This window comes from Pelodiscus sinensis, chromosome 24, assembly GCF_052426305.1.
Source record: "Pelodiscus sinensis isolate ZL-2025 chromosome 24, ASM5242630v1, whole genome shotgun sequence".
Classification (NCBI taxonomy): Eukaryota; Metazoa; Chordata; order Testudines; family Trionychidae; genus Pelodiscus; species Pelodiscus sinensis.
In genome coordinates this window covers 1,746,196-1,766,876 of record NC_143075.1, presented here as the reverse complement: position 1 = coordinate 1,766,876, position 20,681 = coordinate 1,746,196, and the positions used below count along the sequence as shown (strand labels likewise).

Genomic DNA, 20,681 nt, shown 5'->3' with positions numbered 1-20,681 from the left:
GGTATGTTGCATTCTAACAGGAATACTAAAATTATAGTGTGCGTACTGAGGAGCTGCTAATGTAGCTAAATCAAACCATTAAAGTTTTGGTGGCCCCAAACATTTATGTAGCTCCATATTTCTTATTCTTAACACTTTAGTCCTGATGTGCTCATAGAATGCATCAGGAAGCCATCAGAGCTCCAAGGCCCAGTTAAGCAAAAAGGCACTGAAATAACCAGTGACCGGAACACGGAGTTAGCAAAGGATGTACCTCACCTTGCAGTAACACACAGTTTTCCCAAGCATTGTAACCAAGATCTAGCCCAGGTCCAGTTGAACCAAAACCCATATACAACAGTTTCTCAATTCATTTACAAGAAGCTTTGCAGCTACACCACTTTGGGTGAACTGGTCAGGCATGGACTCAAGTGCCAAATGATTGACAGCTCTATCTCGTCCTTTACCACATACAGTCACACTACCACCCAGGTGATCCAGTCCTTGAACAAGATGAGCTCATGATAAAGAGCATCTGGCAGATGCTGAACCTGAACAAAAGGGATGTCAGGGAGCAGAGGAAAGACCTTGGGAGAGTTTGCAGCCTTGATGCAGTTTCCTTGAATTGAAGGTGCACATCCATGGTCTAGAGAACTCTTGGATTCCTTACTGACGCTGTTTTCACATGGAAAGGATTTCTCACAGACCCTGCTCGTCATCTCTGGCTGGCTAGGAGATGCCGTCCCACTCGAGCAGGCAACGACCTGACATCAGACATTCATAGCTGTGTCACCTCTTGGCAGGATTCCAGCAATGTGAGATATCTGGGCAGGAAGCATTCAGCACTGAGGAAACTCCAGTTAGTGCAGAATGATGCCTTGTAGCTCAACAACAGAAATTACTATGAGCCCACCAAACCTGCCCTCTGCTCTCTACACTGGCCTCCCATGAATTTCATCCCAAATTCAAGACGATGGTCCTTATGTAAAAGCGAGGAGGAGTCCTGTGGCACCTTACAGACCAGCGGTTCTCAAACTTTTGGGGCTCCGGAGCCCTTTACATGCGTAAAAATTTATGCGGAGCCCCAGCTGACCGCTGATTGTATGTGTTGTACCTATCGATGTTTCCAGTTTGTCAACCTTGCAGAGCCCCTGGAGATGTCTGGCAGAGTCCTGGGGCTCTGCAGAGCACAGTTTGAGAAACACGGTTATAGACTAACAGATTTATTGGAGCATAAGCTTCTGTGGGCAAAGACCCACTTCATCAGGTCCTCATGTAGTAGGCACTCCGCAGCCTGGGCCAGTGTGCTACTTAAAGCTGCGGGCTATAAAGTGTGGTCAACAATTGTGCTCTTCTGACAAGCAAAGCTCGTTTGTTAGGGATATAACACTTCCCCCACAGACCAGTGTGAGAGTATGGAATTAACTGCCCCAGGGGATCCAAGGACCATCACAATCCTCATGCCACTGGAACAAAGGACCATCACAAATCCACACCATTGTACAGACCTTTCTCTGAGGCACTTCATATTTGCCTTTTTCAGAAATATATATTGGACTTGCTAGGCCTATTGACTCACCAGTTTCTCTGTGTCCTAATATTTCACTGATCACCAAAACCTTTGCATGTCTCAGAAACTGAATAAAGCAAATACAAGATGACCTTTCCCTTTTCCTCCCCTCCTCTGAATCAGCTGATACTTCCTGTTATTTTTAAATTATCAATTTGACGGGGCAATCCTGGGAAGGCTTGGTTGAAGCCATGGCATTCACATTTTTCTCTGAAATTGGTACACAGCACTTCATCTTGAAAGACATCTTGCCCTGCATATCCCTAAGGACATCTGCACAGCTCTGGGAATAATGGCCTTCAAGAATCATGCACCAGAATGTGTTAACAAGAACAAAGACTGTTTTCGTCAGGCCAGTGACAGATACAGCAATGTCCTACAATATTCTGGAAAAACCTTACTGAATTCAGTTGAACCTCACTGAGAAAAAGTAAGTGCCTTTGGAGCGGATAGTAAAAATGCAAAATATATGTATGTTGTTGTGGGCCTGTACAGAACTTGCCTAGAAATACGACTACCGCAAACCTTGGAAAGTACCATGAGCTTCAAAGCACTCATTTAAAACAACAGCGAAAACAAGAATGAGCTGCTAAACAGGTTTCCCAGAACATAAAGGCATATTCTCTGGTTATGCAAAAATTCAATCTTTGAAGCTTTGCAAGGCGAGAACCTTTTCTTCTGATCACCTGTCACAGAGATAAATCAAAGATCCCAAAACTGTATTAAGAATGCATAGATTCCTTATTGTAATTATTAACTCTGTTCATCTGAAGAAGTGGGCTGTGCCCACGAAAACTCATGATCCCATCTACATGTTTTGTTAGTCTGTAAAGTGCTACCAGACCATTTGCTTGTTGTGTTTTTTTTTTTAATAAGATGTAATGAACTGGTAACAACAGGAAAACTCTGCATGGGGTTTAAAGGACTATTCACCAGCTAGAGCTCTTGTTGAAGTAAGAGGATGACCTGTGGTCAGCTTATCAGCATGTAGGTAGGTTATTTTATTGTTTTAATATGTTTTCTCAGGGTGTCTACACTGAGAAATTTTTTCGGAAAAAGGCCATTACATCCACACTGCAACTGCGTTCTTCCGCAATAAAATCAAAAGAACAGAGGGGTTTTTCCGACATTGGTAATCCTCATTCTACTAGAAGAAGCCTTTTTCCAAAAGAGCTCTTTCAGAAAAAGGTGTGGGGGGATGGGGAAGAGGGTTCTTTTGAAAGAAGAGGAAAAAGCACAGGTGCCCCAATAGCCACTCCATCCATAGTAATCACAGCTGAAATGTGAGATAGCGTCCACATATCTTTCAAAAAAACCCAGATTGCTTTTTCAATGCGTTTTTCCAGTGAAGACACGCTCTTTCGGAATAAGTTTTTCCGGAAGATCTCTTCCAGAAAAGCTTCTTCCGAAAGAAGCCTGCAGTCTAGAAAAAGTGTCAGTAAAGCTTTTACTGTAAGAATAAATGTGCTTGCTTGGAAAGAGGTGTGGCAATGTAGCTATGAGAAATACACCGTTTTCTGTCTCTCAGAAGAAAAGTAAAGCAGGGTTTCTTAGGCAGTCTGATGTGGCTGAGGAATTCATAGTGTAGGTATAAATGCAAACTAGAACTATCATGTCAGGAAGGAAAGAACTATGTGTTTCCACACAAGAAAGGCAACGGATGGAGAGCTGGAAGTTGTAAGTATGGGAGTCCTTGGTTGACCAAACACAGGAAATATAGGTACAAATGTCCTACACAACCAATACCTAATCCTCCTCCTCATTTTTCCTACCAGATTCAGACAAATGTATGACTGGCTCCTTGAATAAGTGTCCATAGAACATCATTAATTGACATTTTGGGGTACTTTGAAGTCTAAATCAATTTGAAGTGAAATTTAACTATGAAATTAATTTCATGTAATAGCAACAAAAGCTGATCCAATGTTTATGAAAAGAAACCTAATTTGTTGTTTCAACTTCGCTGAGAATATTTACTACAGGCAGTCCCCGGGTTACGTACAAGATAGGGACTGTAGGTTTGTTCTTAAGTTGAATCTGTATTTAAGTCGGAACTGGCGTCCAGATTCAGCCGCTGCTGAAACTGACCGCCAGTTCTGACTTACATACAGAATCAACTTAAGAATCCCAAGCGTCCCCAAGTCATCTGCTGCTGAAACTGATCAGCAGCTGATTCCAGGAAGCCCGGGGCAGAGCAACTGTGCCTCGGGCTTCCTGTAGTCAGCGCTGGTCAGTTTCAGCAGCGGCTAAATCAGGATGCCTGGGGCAGAGCAGCTGGGGTGCTGCTGGGTTGCTCCAGTAGCGCTGCTCCTCGGCACTACTGGACCAACCCAGCAGCACCCCATCTGCTCTGCCCCAGGCATCCTGATTCAGCCGCAGCTGAAACTGACCAGCAGAGGCTGAATCAGGACCAGAGCAGCTGGGGTGCTCCTGGGTTGGACCAGTAGCGCCCAGAGCGGCGCTGCGGGACCAACCGGCAGCACCCCAGCTGCTCTGCCACAGGCGTCCAGAGAAAAGCCTCGTCTGCTGGGGGGGGACAGGGACATACTAGCTGCGCCCCCCCCCCCCCAGCAGACCAGGAAGACACAGGCGGCGGACCGAGACGCACCACGGTCCCGCCGCCTGGGTCCTCCGCGGCTTTGCTCCCAGTCTCCCTGGTCTGCTGGAGACCAGCAGACCAGGGAGACGGGGAGCAAAGCCTCTGAGGACGCCGGCAGTGGGACAGCCGCGGGGCGTCTGGGCTGTCCCGCTGCCGGCTTCCCCCGCGGCTTTGCAAAGCCTCGGGGAAGCCGGCAGCGGAGCAGTCCAGGCGCGCCTGGGGTGCCCGAGCCCCTCCGCGGCTTTGCTCTGCATCTTCCTGGTCTGCAGACCAGGGAAACGCAGAGAAAGCCCCAGAGTACATGGGCGGCAGGACCGCGAGGTCCCGCAGTCCGTGTACTCTGGGGCAGCCCCGTTCGTATCTGCGGATCCGACGTAAGTCGGATCCGCGTAAGTCGGGGACTGCCTGCATTGGTTCCTACAAACTAATAGAGCTTTTACAGGAACAGCTACTTAACACAGATGCATACAGTTGAGATTCACATATTTGTTGTTTATATACAAATTGGATAATTAACAGATTATATAAAATGCATTCAGGCAATTCCTGTAAAAAGGCAGGTTACAGAAAAAAAACTGAGCTTGAATCACCATCATGCAGCTCATAATAAAAAGCAAACGTCTGGGCAGGACTCAGTTTGTTTTCTTACTAGTTTTATTTTCATTGATTGATTTGGTATCTAGTGTGCAATGCCACCTTGCAATACTGTACACACATGATGTCTTCAGTTTTAAGACACACACAGTTTCATTCAGTTACTCAGTGAGAGGCTTCAGGCATTTGGTGTGATCATATACAAGGCCCTGACTTGCCTTTTGGAATAAAGCACCTCGCAGAGCCGTATCTTTTGGGCAGTGCACACAGTGTCACTTAGGTTTGTAAGTGCAGCTAAAATTTTATATGAACGCCTTTCCCGGACGTATGCGGACAAGATGACCTGGTCTTCCATTGGGCTAAGCACAGAACCAGATACAAAAACTAGACTGAACGAGGTTCTGGTTTATCAGAGAAAAAGAAAATACTTATTAACCCAGAGAACATGTGGATTCCACTCTCCTCCCCATCAACAAGACATGGCGTTTAACCTAGGCTTAGACAGAGGCCAAGACCAGGTGTTCAGGGTGCTCGTGGCCCTAGAGAAGGCAGTAAGAGAAGAGCCCTGTCCTGGACGGGGGACACCGATAGTTCCGGAAAAAAAATCTCTCAATGGCTTGTGGATCAGTGTCAGAACAATTAAAGCAAGAGATGGGATACTAGTTGGCGTCCGATACCAGCCCTGGGGGGAATTCTGCAATTTTACTGTGGCTCCAAATGCTATAATTGCAGAATTCCTCCAGGACTACCGCTTCCTAGTGTGATTTGATGATAGGTAACAGGAATCTGGCTCCTGATGTTCCTCTCTACTATATGTGTGTGTGTGAGGGGGGAAGGGGGACAGCTTTGTGATCATCAGGGATCCCAATCCGAATAAGAGACGCTAGAGATTTCATGCTGCCAGTACTAGAACATCCTTGGAATTTTTATTATAAATATTATAGATGACAATTTCCTAACTTGCAGCCAACACTGGCAATTCTGTATTAGACCTTGTCCTAACAGCTGAAGAGAAACTGAGCACAGAAATAAAAGGTAATGGTACTTAGGTACACGCAATCACAGCTTGATCCCGGTCATACTGTGTAAGTATGATAAAGTCCACACTACTTATACACACACATTTGGTGCTTTAATAAGGCCAATTTCACAAGGCTGAAAACAATTATGAGCCAATTCACCTTGGAGGAAGAATTTAATCAGAAAAATGTAAATGATAATTAGGAATAATTTAAAACCAATTTGCTAGATACCCAGAAAGCCACAACTGAGGGAGAAGGCTGTGCTGGTTAAAAAACAACCTGGCTTCGAGGGGAAGTAAAGGCAGCTGTGAAAAATTAAAATATGTAACATGAAAGAAATGGGAAGTTAGGAAATGGAAATCTGATGAGGGAAGACAAGGGACATAAGTAGACCAGCAAAAATAAAGACAATAAGAATGAATTTCTAAAATATTTGAAACAGAAAGCATCTTGACAATGGTATCGAGCCATTCGTAGACAGAAGGGATAGAATAATCAGTAATGAAGAAGAAAATCCAGAAGCGTTCACCATAAATTTCTGTTCTGTATTAAAAACAAAATGATGCAGTCTTACCATATGGTGATAACACTCTCTCCATCATTGATCTAATGATCTAATCATTGGCAGAACCGTATTTCAAGATCATGAAATTCACAAGCTGACATGGTGTTCACCAAACAGTAGAGCTAAGAACCAGACTGATTACAAGATGATCAATGGCAAATGGTGATGCTCAGTGGCAGATGTGGAAGCGAGAAAGGGGGCAGATGTTGGCAGAGATCACCACCTTGTGACAGCCTCCGTCAGACTCAAACCGAGAAGTGTGTATCCACTAAACAAGTGACACAGGTTATAACACTAACAAAGTAAGGTCCCCTGAAACACAGAGAGCCTTCATTCCCCTCCCCCCCCCTTATTTATTCTTGGATCTGGACTTCTAACACTCTTGTCATCTGAAGAAGTGAGTTATGCCCACGAAAGCACATAATAAAATCTACATGTTTTGTTGGTCTTTCAGGTGCTAATAGTCTATTTGTAGTTTTTAAAGTTTCTCCTGTTACAAACTAACTTGGCTTTGCCTCTGAAGCTTTTGAATACAGAATTGTCCAAGATAAATCCTGAATTAGCAGCATCTATCCTGGCTTCTCTATTTATATCAGCTGGGAAGGGGAAAAGTGTCAGATGAGTGAACCAATAGGGTTACAGAGAAGATACTAAAGAAAGATATTTTAAGATATTTGCGCCTTGGAAATGGTTCAGAAAAGGGCAACTAAAATTATTAGGGGCTTGGAAGGGGTCCCATATGATGAGAGGTTAAAACAACTGGGACTTTTCAGTTTAGAAAAGAGAAGACCGAGGGGGGATACAATAGAGATATATAAAATCATGAGTGGTGTGGAGAGAGCGAATAAAGAAAAGTTATTTATCAGTTCCCATAATAAAAGAACTAGAGGACACCAAACAAAGTTAATGGGTAGCAGGTTTAAAACTAATAAAAGAAAGTTCTTCTTCACACAGCGTGTAGTCAACCTGTGGAACTCCTTGCCAGAGGAGGCTTGAAGGCTAGGACTATAACAGAGTTTAAAGAAAAGCTAGATAATTTCATGGAGGTTAGATCCATAAAGGGCTATTAGTCAGGAGACAGAAATGGTGTCCCTGGCCTCTGTTTGTCAGAGGCTGGAGAAGGATGGCAGAAGACAAATCACTTGATCATTGTCTTCGGTTCACCCGGTGCTGGCCACTGTCAGCAGACAGGCTACTGGGCTAGATGGACCTTTGGTCTGACCCAGTATGACCGTTCTTATGTTCTTATGTAAAGGAACTCTCAGTGATTTTAATAACTAGAGTAGTATAACATTTATCTGTGCCTAGCGAAGTATTGTATAATATCCAGCATAGATCAAAGGCACTTGATAGCATTCTCAGAAAAGAGCAAGATGTTTTTTGGAAAGGGCATGGATGTACAGACCAGATCTTCACTCTATGAAACATAATAAAAACAGGCAGTCCCCGGGTTACGTACAAGATAAGGACTGTAGGTTTGTTCTTAAGTTGAATCTGTATGTAAGTCGGAACTGGCGTCCAGATTCAGCTGCTGCTGAAACTGATAAGTTTCAACAGCGGCTGAATCTGGACGCCAGTTCTGACTTACATACAGATTCAACTTAAGAACCCCAGGCTCCGCGGCTTTGCTCTGCTTTGCTCCCCGTCCCCCTGGTCTGCAGACCAGAGGAACGGGGAGCAAAGCGGCGGAACACGCGGGCAGCGGACAGCCCAGACGCATCTGGGCTGACCGCTGCCCGCGTGTTCCGCCGCTTTGCTTCCTCTCCCTGGTCTGCTGAAGACCAGGGAGAGGGAGGGCCCCGTTCGTAACTGCAGATCCGACATAAGTCGGATCCGCGTAATTCAGGGACTGCCTGTAGAACAATGCTCAGAATGGCAACTGCAACTATACATAAACATCATAGTATTTCAGAAAGTTTTTGATAACTTCTATGGGCATATGGACATCCAGAACAAAATCAATAAAACCCAGAACTTTAGGAGTTTAAACACAGTCTGGAAGTCAAAACACAATGTCAAAACCAAACTCAAGATTAGCAGGGCTGCGTATTTTCAACACTACTCTATAGTGCAGAATGCTGGGGAAGAAGAAAGTATGGCATATCTGAACTGCCTTCATTCCACACAACCACTCAGAAAAATCCTCCATATCTTTTGGCCCAGAACAATCTTAAACCAAGATCTATTGACACAGTGCAGCCGAGAAGATACCAGAACCCTCAATGCCAAAAGGCACTAGAGGTAGATTGGCCACGTGCTACAGATGAAAACTGATTCTGCCACCACAGCAGCAATAGAGATAAGACACTTGAAGGGAAAACTAGGCCGCCGAAAAACAACACGGCAAAGGGCAGCGGAGTTTGAGCTGAAAATCCTGGGCACTGGAATACCTGACAGACACAGACAGGGGTGGAGCAGCTTCCTCACTGTTGTAAATGCAGAGGCATAAAGGGAACATCGTGAGGATGCCTGCGCACTGCAGCGCCAGTCTCACCCTCCGCTCCGCGTGTCCCAGCCACAGGGAACGGCGAGACCGTGTCAGTCCGGGTGGCCAGGCTGGCGGGAGGACCCTGCACGGGGCAGCGGGAAGAGGCTGAGCCAGGCCAGGGTGACGGGGGGACTGAGGCAGCAGCACGAGGCCGGCCCGGACCGACTCGCGCTCTGCTCCAGGAGCCGCCGCCAGGCCCGGGAGGGGCGCTGGAAGGGGGCGGGTCGGAGCCGGCCTCGCCGCCCCGCGTGCAGAGCCCGCTGAGGGGCGGGGCCGGCCGGGCGCGCGGCCCGGGCTCCCTCCCGCGACCCCCGCCCTCACCTCCCGCCGCACGTTGAGCAGCGCGTAATAATCCTCGTTGTCCGGCGCCTCCTCCCCCAAGGCCGCCGCCATCTTGCCGACCTCTCACCCCGCGCCGCGGCGGGCGGGGCAGAAGAGCGCCGGGCGCACGGCGGAGGAGGTGGCGCCCTCGCCACAGCGCCCCCAGCGGAGCGGCGGCGCATCGGGCGGCAGCGCGCCGCCTGCCTGACCCGCGGCGGGCGCGGAGAGGACGCAGCCGCACATGCGCAGCGAGCAGCGCTGCCGGGAGGGGGGATGACGGGGGATGGAGAGGTCACGTGGTGGCAAATGCCAAGAGGACAGCGCAAGAGACGGGACTGTGACGCGCTCCCTAGGCGAGGGCTCCTCTCTAGTGCGCATGCGCCCTGCTGCTCCCCCGATCCCCCAGCCGCGTCCCAGGAATCCGGAGGGGAGGAGCCGCTTGAGGGTCCCGCCCCCGGGAGAGCCCCATTCCCCCGGGACCCCGCCCCCCAAGCGTGTCCCGCTCGGGGAATCCCCCCTCCTCACCTTTCTACTGCCCCCCAGAGAACTGACCCCCGGATTCTGCCCCCCACTGCCCCCCGCCCCCCCAGACACCTCTGCCCCCCAGTGCCCCCCCCGCTCCCCCCAGACACCTCTGCCCCCCAGTGCCCCCCAGTGCCCCCCCCCCGGTCTCCCCCCCCCCAGACACCTCTGCCCCCCAGTGCCCCCCCGCTCTCCCCCAGACACCTCTGCCCCCCAGTGCCCCCCAGACACCTCTGCCCCCCAGTGCCCCCCCTCCCCCCCCCTCTCTCCCCCAGACACCTCTGCCCCCCAGTGCCCCCCCACCCTGGTCTCCCCCAGACACCTCTGCCCCCCAGTGCCCCCCAGTGCCCCCCCCCTGCTGCCCCCAGACACCTCTGCCCCCCAGCTCTCCCCCAGACACCTCTGCCCCCCAGTACCCCCCTGCACTCCCCCAGACACCTCTGCCCCCCGTGCCCCCCGCTCTCCCTCAGACACCTCTGCCCCAGTACCCCCCCAGACACCTCTGCCCCCCAGTGCCCCCCGCTCCCCCCAGACACCTCTGCCCCCCAGTGCCCCCCAGTGCCCCCCCCCCGTCTCCCCCAGACACCTCTGCCCCCCAGTGCCCCCCAGTGCCCCCCGCCCCCCCAGACACCTCTGCCCCCCAGTGCCCCCCGCTCCCCCCAGACACCTCTGCCCCCCAGTGCCCCCCAGTGCCCCCCGCTGCCCCCAGACACCTCTGCCCCCCCGCTCTCCCCCAGACACCTCTGCCCCCCAGTACCCCCCTGCACCCCGCTCTCCCCCAGACACCTCTGCCCCCCGTGCCCCCCGCTCTCCCTCAGACACCTCTGCCCCAGTACCCCCCGACACCTCTGCCCCCCGTGCCCCCCACTCTCCCCCAGACACCTCTGCTCTCCAGTGCCCCCCCGCTCTCCCTCAGACACCTCTGCCCCCAGTACCCCCCAGACACCTCTGCCCCCCAGTGCTCCCCGCTCTCCCTCAGACACCTCTGCCCCCCCAGTACCTCCCCCGCTCTCCATCAGACACCTCTGCCCCCTCAGTGTCTCCCCCGCTCTCCCCCAGACATCTCTGCCCCCAGTACCCCCCCAGACACCTCTGCCCCCCAGTGCTCCCCCACTCTCCCTCAGAGACCTTTGCCCCCCAGGGTCTCCCCCCCTCAGAGACCTCTGCCCCCCAGTGTCCCCTCCGCTCTCCCTCAGACACCTCTACCTCCCCAGTGTCCCCCCCCCCCCGCTCTCCCTCAAACACCTCTACCCCCCCCCCCCAGTGTCCGCCCCGCTCTCCCTCAGACACATCTGCCCCCCAATGTCCCTCCCACTCTCCCTCAGAGACCTCTGCCCCCCAGTGTCCCCCCCGCTCTCCCTCAGACGCCTCTGCCCTCCAGTGTCCCCCCGCTCTCCCTCAGACGCCTCTTCCCCCCAGTCCCCCCACTCTCCCTCAGACGCCTCTGCCCTCCAGTGTCCCCCCCGCTCTCCCTCAGAGACCTCTTCCCCCCCCCCAGTCCTCCTCCAGCTCTCCCTCAGAGACATCTGCCCCCCAATGTCCCTCCCACTCTCCCTCATACACCTCTGCCCCCCTGTGTTCCCCCGCTCTCCCTCAGACACCTCTTCTCCTCCAGTGTCCCTCCGCTCTTCCTCAGAGACCTCTGCCCCCCCCCCCAGTGTCTCCCCCGCTCTCCATCAGCGAGCTCTGCCCCCTGGACTCTGCCCCCCCTTCCAGGGATTCTGTCCCTTCACATTCTTCTCCCCACGTGACCCCTCTGTGCCCCCAGGGACTCCCTCTCCCCCCACAGGCTTCTGTTCTCCTCCCAGGGATTGCTCCCCAGCATACCACCAGGTTAGGCCAAGTCATCACTTCCCTAAAGATGGGTACTGCAGCAGTCAATCTTCTGCAGTTTGATTTACCCAGTCTAGTAAAGACCTGCTAAACCCAGCACTGAGGCACCTGTTGGTGCTGGCCCTGGTATTCCCGCTCCTCCTCGCATTTCTCCCGTCAACCTCCCACTGTGAGAATGTCGCCAAAGCTTGGCATCGACTCCAGATACATTTTTTACACAGCTGGAATTGGGTACCTTAAGCTGACCTTTCCTCGTAGTGTGGACCTGGCCCTCGAATCACCTTTCAGTATTTCATAGCCTGCATACTGAGGCACCATCATTTTCTGCACTTAATTGCTTTGGGTAGGTTTGCGTATGACCCTGTATTTGGACTGGTTTTGTTATGTAAATATATGCCTCTCTGTTTTATTGGAAAATCTAATTAATTGAAATTGGGTGCCCCTCCTTTGGAACATTATTAAAATGCATCTGGTATATAATTTAACGTATGTAAATGTTGGGAAATTAATTGCAAAAGGGAGCTGGGAAAAACTGGTGAAGAAATTGGAGCTTTGTGGTCACTTGGGGCATGTCTAGACTATATCCTTATGTCGAAAGAGTACAGGAGTACGAAATCTTTCGACAAAGGGTTTTTTTTTTCTGAAAGAACCACGTCTAGACGGCGGTTTCACATTCAAAAAGCCCTTTTTTGAAGAAATGTGCGACTGCCATTATGCAAATGAAGTGCAGGAAATTCAAATCCCAGCTTCATTTGCAATATCGATCTGTCTAATTTACATCCCTCTTTCGAAAGAGGGATGTAGTCTAGACATGCCCTTGGTTGTACTTCTCCAACCATCTCTTACTTTGTTATAATGTTTCAGTAACCTCCAGCCAATAATCCTTTGCTGCTCCCCCTTGTGCAATAGACCTGCTGAAAAATTGTAGCTTCTTCCTTGCAGATTTGAGATATAGATAGATAGTATATATATTAATTAACTCCAGACTTTTGACTGGGGGACACAGACCCATGTAGTTGTGTTCTGCCTTTAGAAACCTAAAGTTGACCATGACTTAACTGCTCTTTTTTTCCTTCCTGTTTCTGGACATAAGTGCAATTAACCATATTGTACCTGTAACCCATGCAGATATTTAGGCTGGGATTCCCTGAAGTATAATAATGCCCATTGTCACACTGGCTCCAGATTGAAAATGCTTTATGTTCCATCTTTGCTCTCCCTTGGCCACATTATGTGCCAGATATCATCAGAACTGACTCAGGAACTCACCAAGAAGAAGTATGATGAGTAGATAGGAAAATCTTTCAATGAACTTTGGATTGTGCTTCAACAAGGGCACCATTCAGGCAATTTCCAAGCAGGATAAATGTTACAGGAATGTCATTCCTTTATAGGTTGTTTAGCACAGGAGCAGTTTGGAATGTTATTGTGATAAACAGAAGGTCAGTCATGAACCTAGTCCAAACCTGAGATATGTTTATTGTACACTTCCATCTTGAGGAGTTGGAGTATTTTTTTTCTCTCCCTTGAAGAAGCCAATTATAGCATGGGGAAAATAATAGAAATACAGTTTTGTAACATACAGAAAAATCCTCAAAGCAGAATGTGTGACAAAGCTTTCAGCTCCTTGCGCTACAGATTCGGTGTGTTCTCCCCATTGAGTATAGTTAGAAAGCAAATTATATGACAGCAATAAAGCAAAGTCTGAAATCTATCATATTCTCTTCTCTTTAAACAGACATTACAAGTAAATTTGTTCCTGTTCACATTCAAAATGACCCAGACTGCTTTCACAGAATAGAAGCAGTTTGGGTATTTAGGAGACTCCCCCCGTGTACAACTTCACAACCATGCTCTGCTGTTCTCAGAGTTTATCCTGGAGGTCATTTGTTTCCCTTTGAATGATAGTAACATTATTGGAAAAGGCAGCTGAGCAATCTGTCCAGACTCTTCTGTGTCACTGCTGAATCTAAGCCCTTCTCTATAATTCATAAAAAGAAATTACCTATAATCTTTTTATTATTTTCTTGTCATTGAATCAAGACAGGGATTTAGTGCTATTTTTATCAGTTTCTCACTGCTCTTCCTTCCTCGGCATACTTGGATAGCAGGTTAACTCAGTGGGATATGGCAGAAAACTTTGCTGAATATGGTCATTTAAAAATCATCTGCACAAGGGAATCTCTAAGTTCCCAGGGAATCTGCACCATCAGTACATCAGTCCCACTATACCTGTCTTCCTGTTGCTTACTGACAGAAGAGCTAACTAACTAACTACAGAATGGATACAAAAACTGCTTAAGAGTCATTCATAATCATTAGCTTTAAATATGTAAATTGTCAAAAGGCCTAATGCTAGTCTATTACTATATGCATTTTAAGCCACCCTGTGTTCTCCTCTTTGGATCAGTAAGATACTCCCATCTGTAAGAGCAGGTGCTCAGATACCATGATGAGGAATGAGGTATAAAAACTTAGAGATAAAGAGAGAGGTTGGGGCTTCATTTTACTAGAGAACCAAATATGCCCGTGGGGAGGAATCTACCTGTCTCCCTATTGGATCAGCAAGCAAGTCCCACTGTCTGTTTTTACTCACATGTTTATATTGTCCCTTGGTAAAATATACAACCAGGCATAAAATAACACAACTGCTAAGGTGGTTTTAAACTGGGCATTTTCTGAGCAACTCCTTCACTCATTTTTTTTTATATTTAAGAAGTGTTTCAACTTTGTGCATTTACCTCTTCTGCTCACTTCTTAATAGAGATAATTACTTTTTGTTATCATTGTCTACCATTAAGCAACCAGAAATGCCAGCAGCAAGTTAAAAACATGCAGATAGTGGATATGACATCTGCAGCAAAACAAAGCAGGAGGGATGAAGGCTGGTAGAGCACAACTCATTTGGATGCTCAAAATCCACAGCTCTCAGAAATCAAACGCTTATAACTGAGAGATAAAAAGGAGGAAGAAAAGCTAGAGTTGTCCCATGCATGATTTATGTGTTATATGTGGCCTAACAACATGTTCTGCCTGTCTTTAGCTCCCTAGACACATAGTATAATAGAAAACAACAGTTTAGAATGGAAAAGAGGAAAACCAGTCCCACCTCTGTTCCATATGGCACTCATCATCTGAAGAAGTGGGTTGTGCCCACCAAAGCTCATGATACACCAAAGCTCATGATACATGTTTTGTTAGTCTTTAAGGTGCTGCGAGACTATTTGTTTTTCCATATGATGGTGAGGTGAGCTATATGTACCTTGATAGTGACACCAGGGGGCTCTTTGATACATGCAAGATCAAGTGAATGGTTAGTGTCACTTGTCAGCATTACTCCTGAGATCACTGGCTACAGACATTGATGAGAGGACAATTGTTTCCTCCATTAGTTTAACTACATTATGAGTCTGAAAGGACTTTTCAAAACAGAAATAAACTCCATTTGACAAAAACTACCACTGATGTGTGACTTTCAAAAACTGTTTCTGCAATATAAAGGACCGTGTGAGATATACAGCAATAGAAAAGTTGGGAATAGGTGAGTACTTGAGGACCAGATCTCATTCTTAGTTACACCAGGGAAAATCCAGAGTAATTCTATTCAAGTCAACAGTTACACTGGATTTACACTGAGACACTGACAGCAGAAATCTGCATGCAGCTTCAAACAACAAATTAGCTGTTTGGTTGGCAAGTTAACCACTAGAGGGCACCCATGCAGTCCCATCAAAATATTGAACGGGACAGAAAAATTCATGTCACAATGTACAGGGGCCTATGAAATTCAAACAGAGTGGCTCCCTAGGTTATACACAAAATTGTTACTGGCTATAAATCTCAGTAACAGTCAGATTTTGTATTCTGCCTGTGTTGTTGCTTTGACAAGGATACCTTCAAGCAAAATGTTTTTTTTCTTCCCTTTAGGCTGCATAATACCCTATAACTAGTCCCTTAATTTATGTATATTATGTTACAATGAGAGCTCAGAAGATAGACAGCTACTAAAAAAAACCCCTTAAGTATGATTTCATGTGAAGATGTAGCCATATAACTCTAGATCTTTGGGTAGCCATGGTTTCCTACACCAAAGTTCAGCCACTTTGTTTTGGACCTTATCATCATAGAACCCTTATGTGAAAACAATTAAAAGGAATGTTCAGTCTTAAATCAACTCTTCTGATCCCAATGTAGTTGACAAAGGAATATTTGAAATATAAGTTTCTTTGAAATGAAGTAAGTTCCTCAACTCAGTGCAAGCTTTTCACGAAGACACATTTTCAGGGAAATCCATTAAGGATTAATTCATTTTCCCTCAGTTCAGAGGTGTCATCCAGCTATTTGGCATTACATTCCTCCTGACTCAGCCCACCCACTAGATTCATTTTTTCTATCTGATTTTAGAGTGACTTGGTCTATGCTAAAACACAAAAATAATTACTAAGGTTCTGAGGTTTGCTTTGCCATGCCAGCGACCTATTTCCCAGCGAGTTTTGTCCTGTAGTGATAGTAACGGACATGCTTTTTCTTCTAACGTGGCTGGGGAAACACTTGATCATTAGGGATGTTAGTGACAGAAAGTTAACAGTGAGTTCTCTCTCTCAGATATTTCCAACATATTGCTAAAAGACACTGTCACTAATTACACAGCTGAGCCTTTCCACCATAGGAAATTGTTTTGCATGCAACAGATTGACAGGTACCTCATGGGAAATCTGAGGACCATCCCATCTTGAGCCAGATCTATTTACATTTTCCCTGGATCTTTATATGCATGAACACAGGATCTTGATGGCTTAAAATGTGAATTCAGATACTTTCTAAATAAATTAATACAAAAAGCTGTTCAAGAGCCTACATTATTAATAGCAAAATTACTGGACTTGTAAACTACAAATGAATCCATTTTAAAACAAAACATTTCATTGTTTACTTTTCACTGACCTTTCAAGGCCTCCATTCAAGGGTGCAGTGTTTCTCTTGCCTCAAACTGCTCAATGCTCAAGCTGCATAAAGAAAGCAGCTCTCTGCTGTATGTGATTTGTTAGTGATGCCACCAGTTACGACAAGTAAAACAGAATCCCAAACCCCTTTTGGCTGAGTAGCTCCTTACTCTTGTCAGTCACGTTGCCTCTCCCAAGCCTTCCTAGTTTAGATCGCTTTCATTTTCCATATTATAAATAGCCTTACTAATTTGTGGTTGCAGCTCAGACAGCTTTCTTAAGGTCATGGGATATCAGTGTCTTCAGAGCTCCTTCACTCTTCAGAGTCTTTCTACATACTGGCCTATGCATGGGAGGCACGGCCCACTTATAAAGAACTGATATCATCATTACCTATCTAGAGCCATACAGCGCTATGATATTTCATGCCACACAGGAAGAAACATGCACCCTGCCACCAAAGAGATTAAATTCTAAAGAAGGTAAATCATCATGACCCAGATGATCCATTCAGAAGGAAAGCATTATGGGTGATGAAAAGGGGTGGGTGGGTGGAAGGATGTTGTGAAGTGGTTGATATTAAGAAGAAGGAGAGTGTTTGGTGGATGAGGACCTGGAGGGTTTTCCAGCTAAAGTGAGCAGCATGATAGAACCAAGCAAGAATGAGAAGGGTGATAAAAAGAGCCCTCCTCTTTAGAGAGGCATCACATCACATGTCAGGTTACATCTACACTTGCTCCCTAGTTCGAACTAGGAATGCAAATGTAGCCGACCGAAATTGCTAATGAAGCGGGGATTTAAATATCCCACGCTTCATTAGCATAATCTCGCCCGTGTGCTATTCCGCTCACCAGCTGATTCGAACCAGGAAGTGCGACCCCTTTGGTGACCCCTAGTTCTTATATTGGAACAAGTAAATAACTTTTCCTTTTTCACATTTCCCACACCAGTCATGATGTTTTAGACCTCTATCATATTCCCCCTTAGTCTCCTCTTTTCTAAGCTGAAAAGTGCAAGTCTTTTTAATCTCTCTTCATATAGGATCCGTTCCTGTAGGGAATAATTTCTTGGACACACTGGGTACAGGTGAAAACAAGCAGAGGATTTATTGGTTCACACAGCTGGTGGAGTATTCATCAGGGGTTAATCCGGTGAGCACTAACTTAATCAAAACATACATTAGATTATATAGGTAGCAGATGGACGGAGGAGAAGTAATTTGATAGGTCTAGCAGCGGAAGTGAGATGCACATAAGCCAATGGTCTACAACAGTTACACAGCATCTCTGCCCATTGCCAATTAAACATGTTTTCACTAATACAAATAGTTATTCCTAACAAGCTAAATAAGCCAACACAAACAAAGGCATGTTGATGGTCATTTTGTCGGCTGGAAATATAATGCGTCTCCTGTGGGGGTGGTATTGCCTTGGCGTGATCTTTGGGATCCAAGCTTATTTTCTAGGAACAAAACACACAATGAAAAACAATCCCGAGTGGTTGTTTGGTTGTTTGGTACCGGCCTTGTCAAAGTGAGGCCCTTTTGGAATGTGGTTGCCAGGGGAACCAGGGTCAAGTTAACAAGTTAACTGCTGTCTGGGTGCTTCCCAGGGCTGGCCTAATGATTTGAGTTGTCAGTTCTCAGCAAGATACCATGGACTGCCTCAAATTACCCTACAGTTCCAAATCCTTAATCATTTTTGTTGCCCTTTTCTGAACCTTTTCTGAGGCCAATATATCCTTTTTGAGATGAGGCAAACCACACCTGTAAGCAGTATTCAAGATGTGGGCATACAATGGTTTTATATAGAGGCAATAAGATCATAGAATCATAGAACCATAGAACTGGAAGAGACCTCAGAAGGGCATCAAGTCCAGCCCCCTGCTCTAGGCAGGACCAGTCCCAACTAAATCAACCCGGCCAGGGCTTTGTCAAGCCGAGACTTAAACACCTCTAGGGATGGAGACTCCACTACTTCCCTGGGTAACCCATTCCAGTGCTTCACTACCCTCCTAGTGAAATAGTTTTTCCTAATATCCAACCTGGACCTCTCCCACCACAACTTGAGACCATTGCTCCTTGTTCTGCCATCAGTCACTACTGAGAACAGCCTCTCTCCAGCCTCTTTGGAACCTCCCTTCAGGGAGTTGAAGGCTGCTATCAAATCCCCCCTCACTCTTCGCTTCTGCAGACTAAACAGACCCAACTCCCTCAGCCTCTCCTCATAAATCATATGCTCCAGCCCCCTAATCATTTTGGTTGCCCTCCGCTGGACCATCTCCAATGTGTCCACATCCTTTTTGTAGTGGGGGGCCCAGAACTGGACACAATACTCCAGATGTGGCCTTACCAACACCAAATAAAGGGGAATAATCACATCTCTGGATCTGCTGGCAATGCTCCTCTTAATGCACCCTAATATGCCATTAGCCTTCTTGGCTACACGGGCACACTGTTGACTCATATGCAGCTTCCCATCCACTGTAACCCCAAGTCCTTTTCTGCAGAACTACTACTTAAGTGGTTGGTCCCCAGCTTGTAACAATGCTTGGGATTCTTCTATCCCAAGTGCAGGACTCTGCACTTGTCCTTGTTGAACCTCATCAGATTTCTTGTGGCCCAATCCCCCAATTTGTCTAAGTCACTCTGGACCCTATCTCTACCCTCAAGCATATCTACCTCTCCCCCTAGCTTAGTGTCATCCGCAAACTTGCTGAGGGTGCAATCCATCCCCTCAACCAGGTCATTAATAAAGATATTGAAGAAAACAGGTCCTAGAACCGAACTTTGGGGCACTCCGCTAGAAACCGACCGCCATCCTGACATCGAGCCGTTGATCACTACCCGCTGGGCCCGGCCTTCTAGCCATCTTTCTATCCATCTTACTGTCCATTTATCCAATCCACATTCCCTTAACTTGCTGGCAAGAATATTGTGGGAGACCGTATCAAAAGCCTTGCTAAAGTCAAGGTATATAACATCCACTGACTTCCCCATGTCCACCAAGCCAGTTACCTCATCATAGAAGCTAATCAGATTGGTCAGGCATGACTTGCCCTTTGTGAATCCATGTTGACTATTCCTAATCACTTACCTCTCTTCCAAGTGCCTCAAAATGGATTCCTTAAGGATCCCTTCCATGATTTTTCCAGGAACTGAGGTAAGACTGACCGGCCTATAGTTCCCTGGATTGTCCTTCTTTCCTTTTTTGAAGATGGGCCCTACATTTGCCTTTTTCCAATCATCCAGGATTTCTCCCAATCTCCATGACTTTTCAAAGATAATGGCCATAGGCTCCTCAATGACATTTGCCAACTCCCTCAGTACCCTCGGATGCATTAAGTCCAGACCCATGGATTTGTGTACGTTTAGCTTTTCTAAATAGTTCCTAACCTGTTCTTTACCCACCAAGGGCTGTCCATCTTCATCCCATCTTGCGTCACTTAGCGCATTAGTCCGGGAGCCGACCTTGTCCGTGAATACAGAGGCAAAGAAAGCATTGAGTACTTCAGCTTTCCCCACATCATCTGTCACTAGGTTACCTCCTTCATCCATTAGGGGCCGCACACCCTCTCTGATCACCTTCTTCTTGTTAACATGCCTGTAGAAACCTTTCTTGTTATCCTTCACATCCTTAGCCAGTCGCAATTCCATTTGCGCTTTCGCCTTCCTGATAACCCCGCGGCATTCTCGAGCTAGACCTTTAAACTCCTCCCTGGTCATTTGTCCAAGTTTCCACTCTTTGTAAGCTTCCTTTTTGTGCTTAAGTTCACCAAGGATTTCCCCTATTAGCCAATCCGGTCTCCTACCATGTTTGCCTCTCTTGCTACGCGTCGCGATGGTCTCTTTCTGTGCCTTCAATAAGGCTTCTTTAAAATACTGCCAGCTGTCCTGGACTCCTTTCCCCTTCATGTTAACATCCCAGGGGATTCTGCCCATCAGGTCTCTCAGGTCACACTTTTTTGAAGTCCAAAGTGTGTATTTTACTCCTCTCTTTTCTTCCTTTGGTCAGGATCCTGAAATCTACCATCTCATGATCACTGCTTCCCAGGTTGTCACCCACCTCTACTTCCCCTATTAGTTCCTCCCTGTTTGTGAGCAGAAGGTCAAGCTGCGCACGGCCCCTGGTCGGATTCTTCAGCACTTGTGCCAAGAAGTTATCCCCAACATTCTCTAAAAACTTTCTGAATTGCCTGTGTACTGCCGTATAGGTTTCCCAACAGATGTCAGGGTGATTAAAGTCC

General features: G+C 47.2%; 1 protein-coding gene across 1 annotated transcript in view; it reads right to left on the bottom strand.

Moving 5' to 3' along the window:
• The window catches only part of DNAJC11 (DnaJ heat shock protein family (Hsp40) member C11), a 64,794-nt gene extending 55,490 nt beyond the window's left edge, over positions 1–9,304 (bottom strand). The window contains exon 1 of the mRNA XM_075906136.2: positions 9,139–9,304. Within this exon, the coding sequence (XP_075762251.1) occupies positions 9,139–9,210 (72 nt within the window). The 5' untranslated portion in view covers positions 9,211–9,304. The remainder of the gene's footprint in view (positions 1–9,138) is intronic.
• Between the last annotated feature and the right edge of the window lie 11,377 nt (positions 9,305–20,681).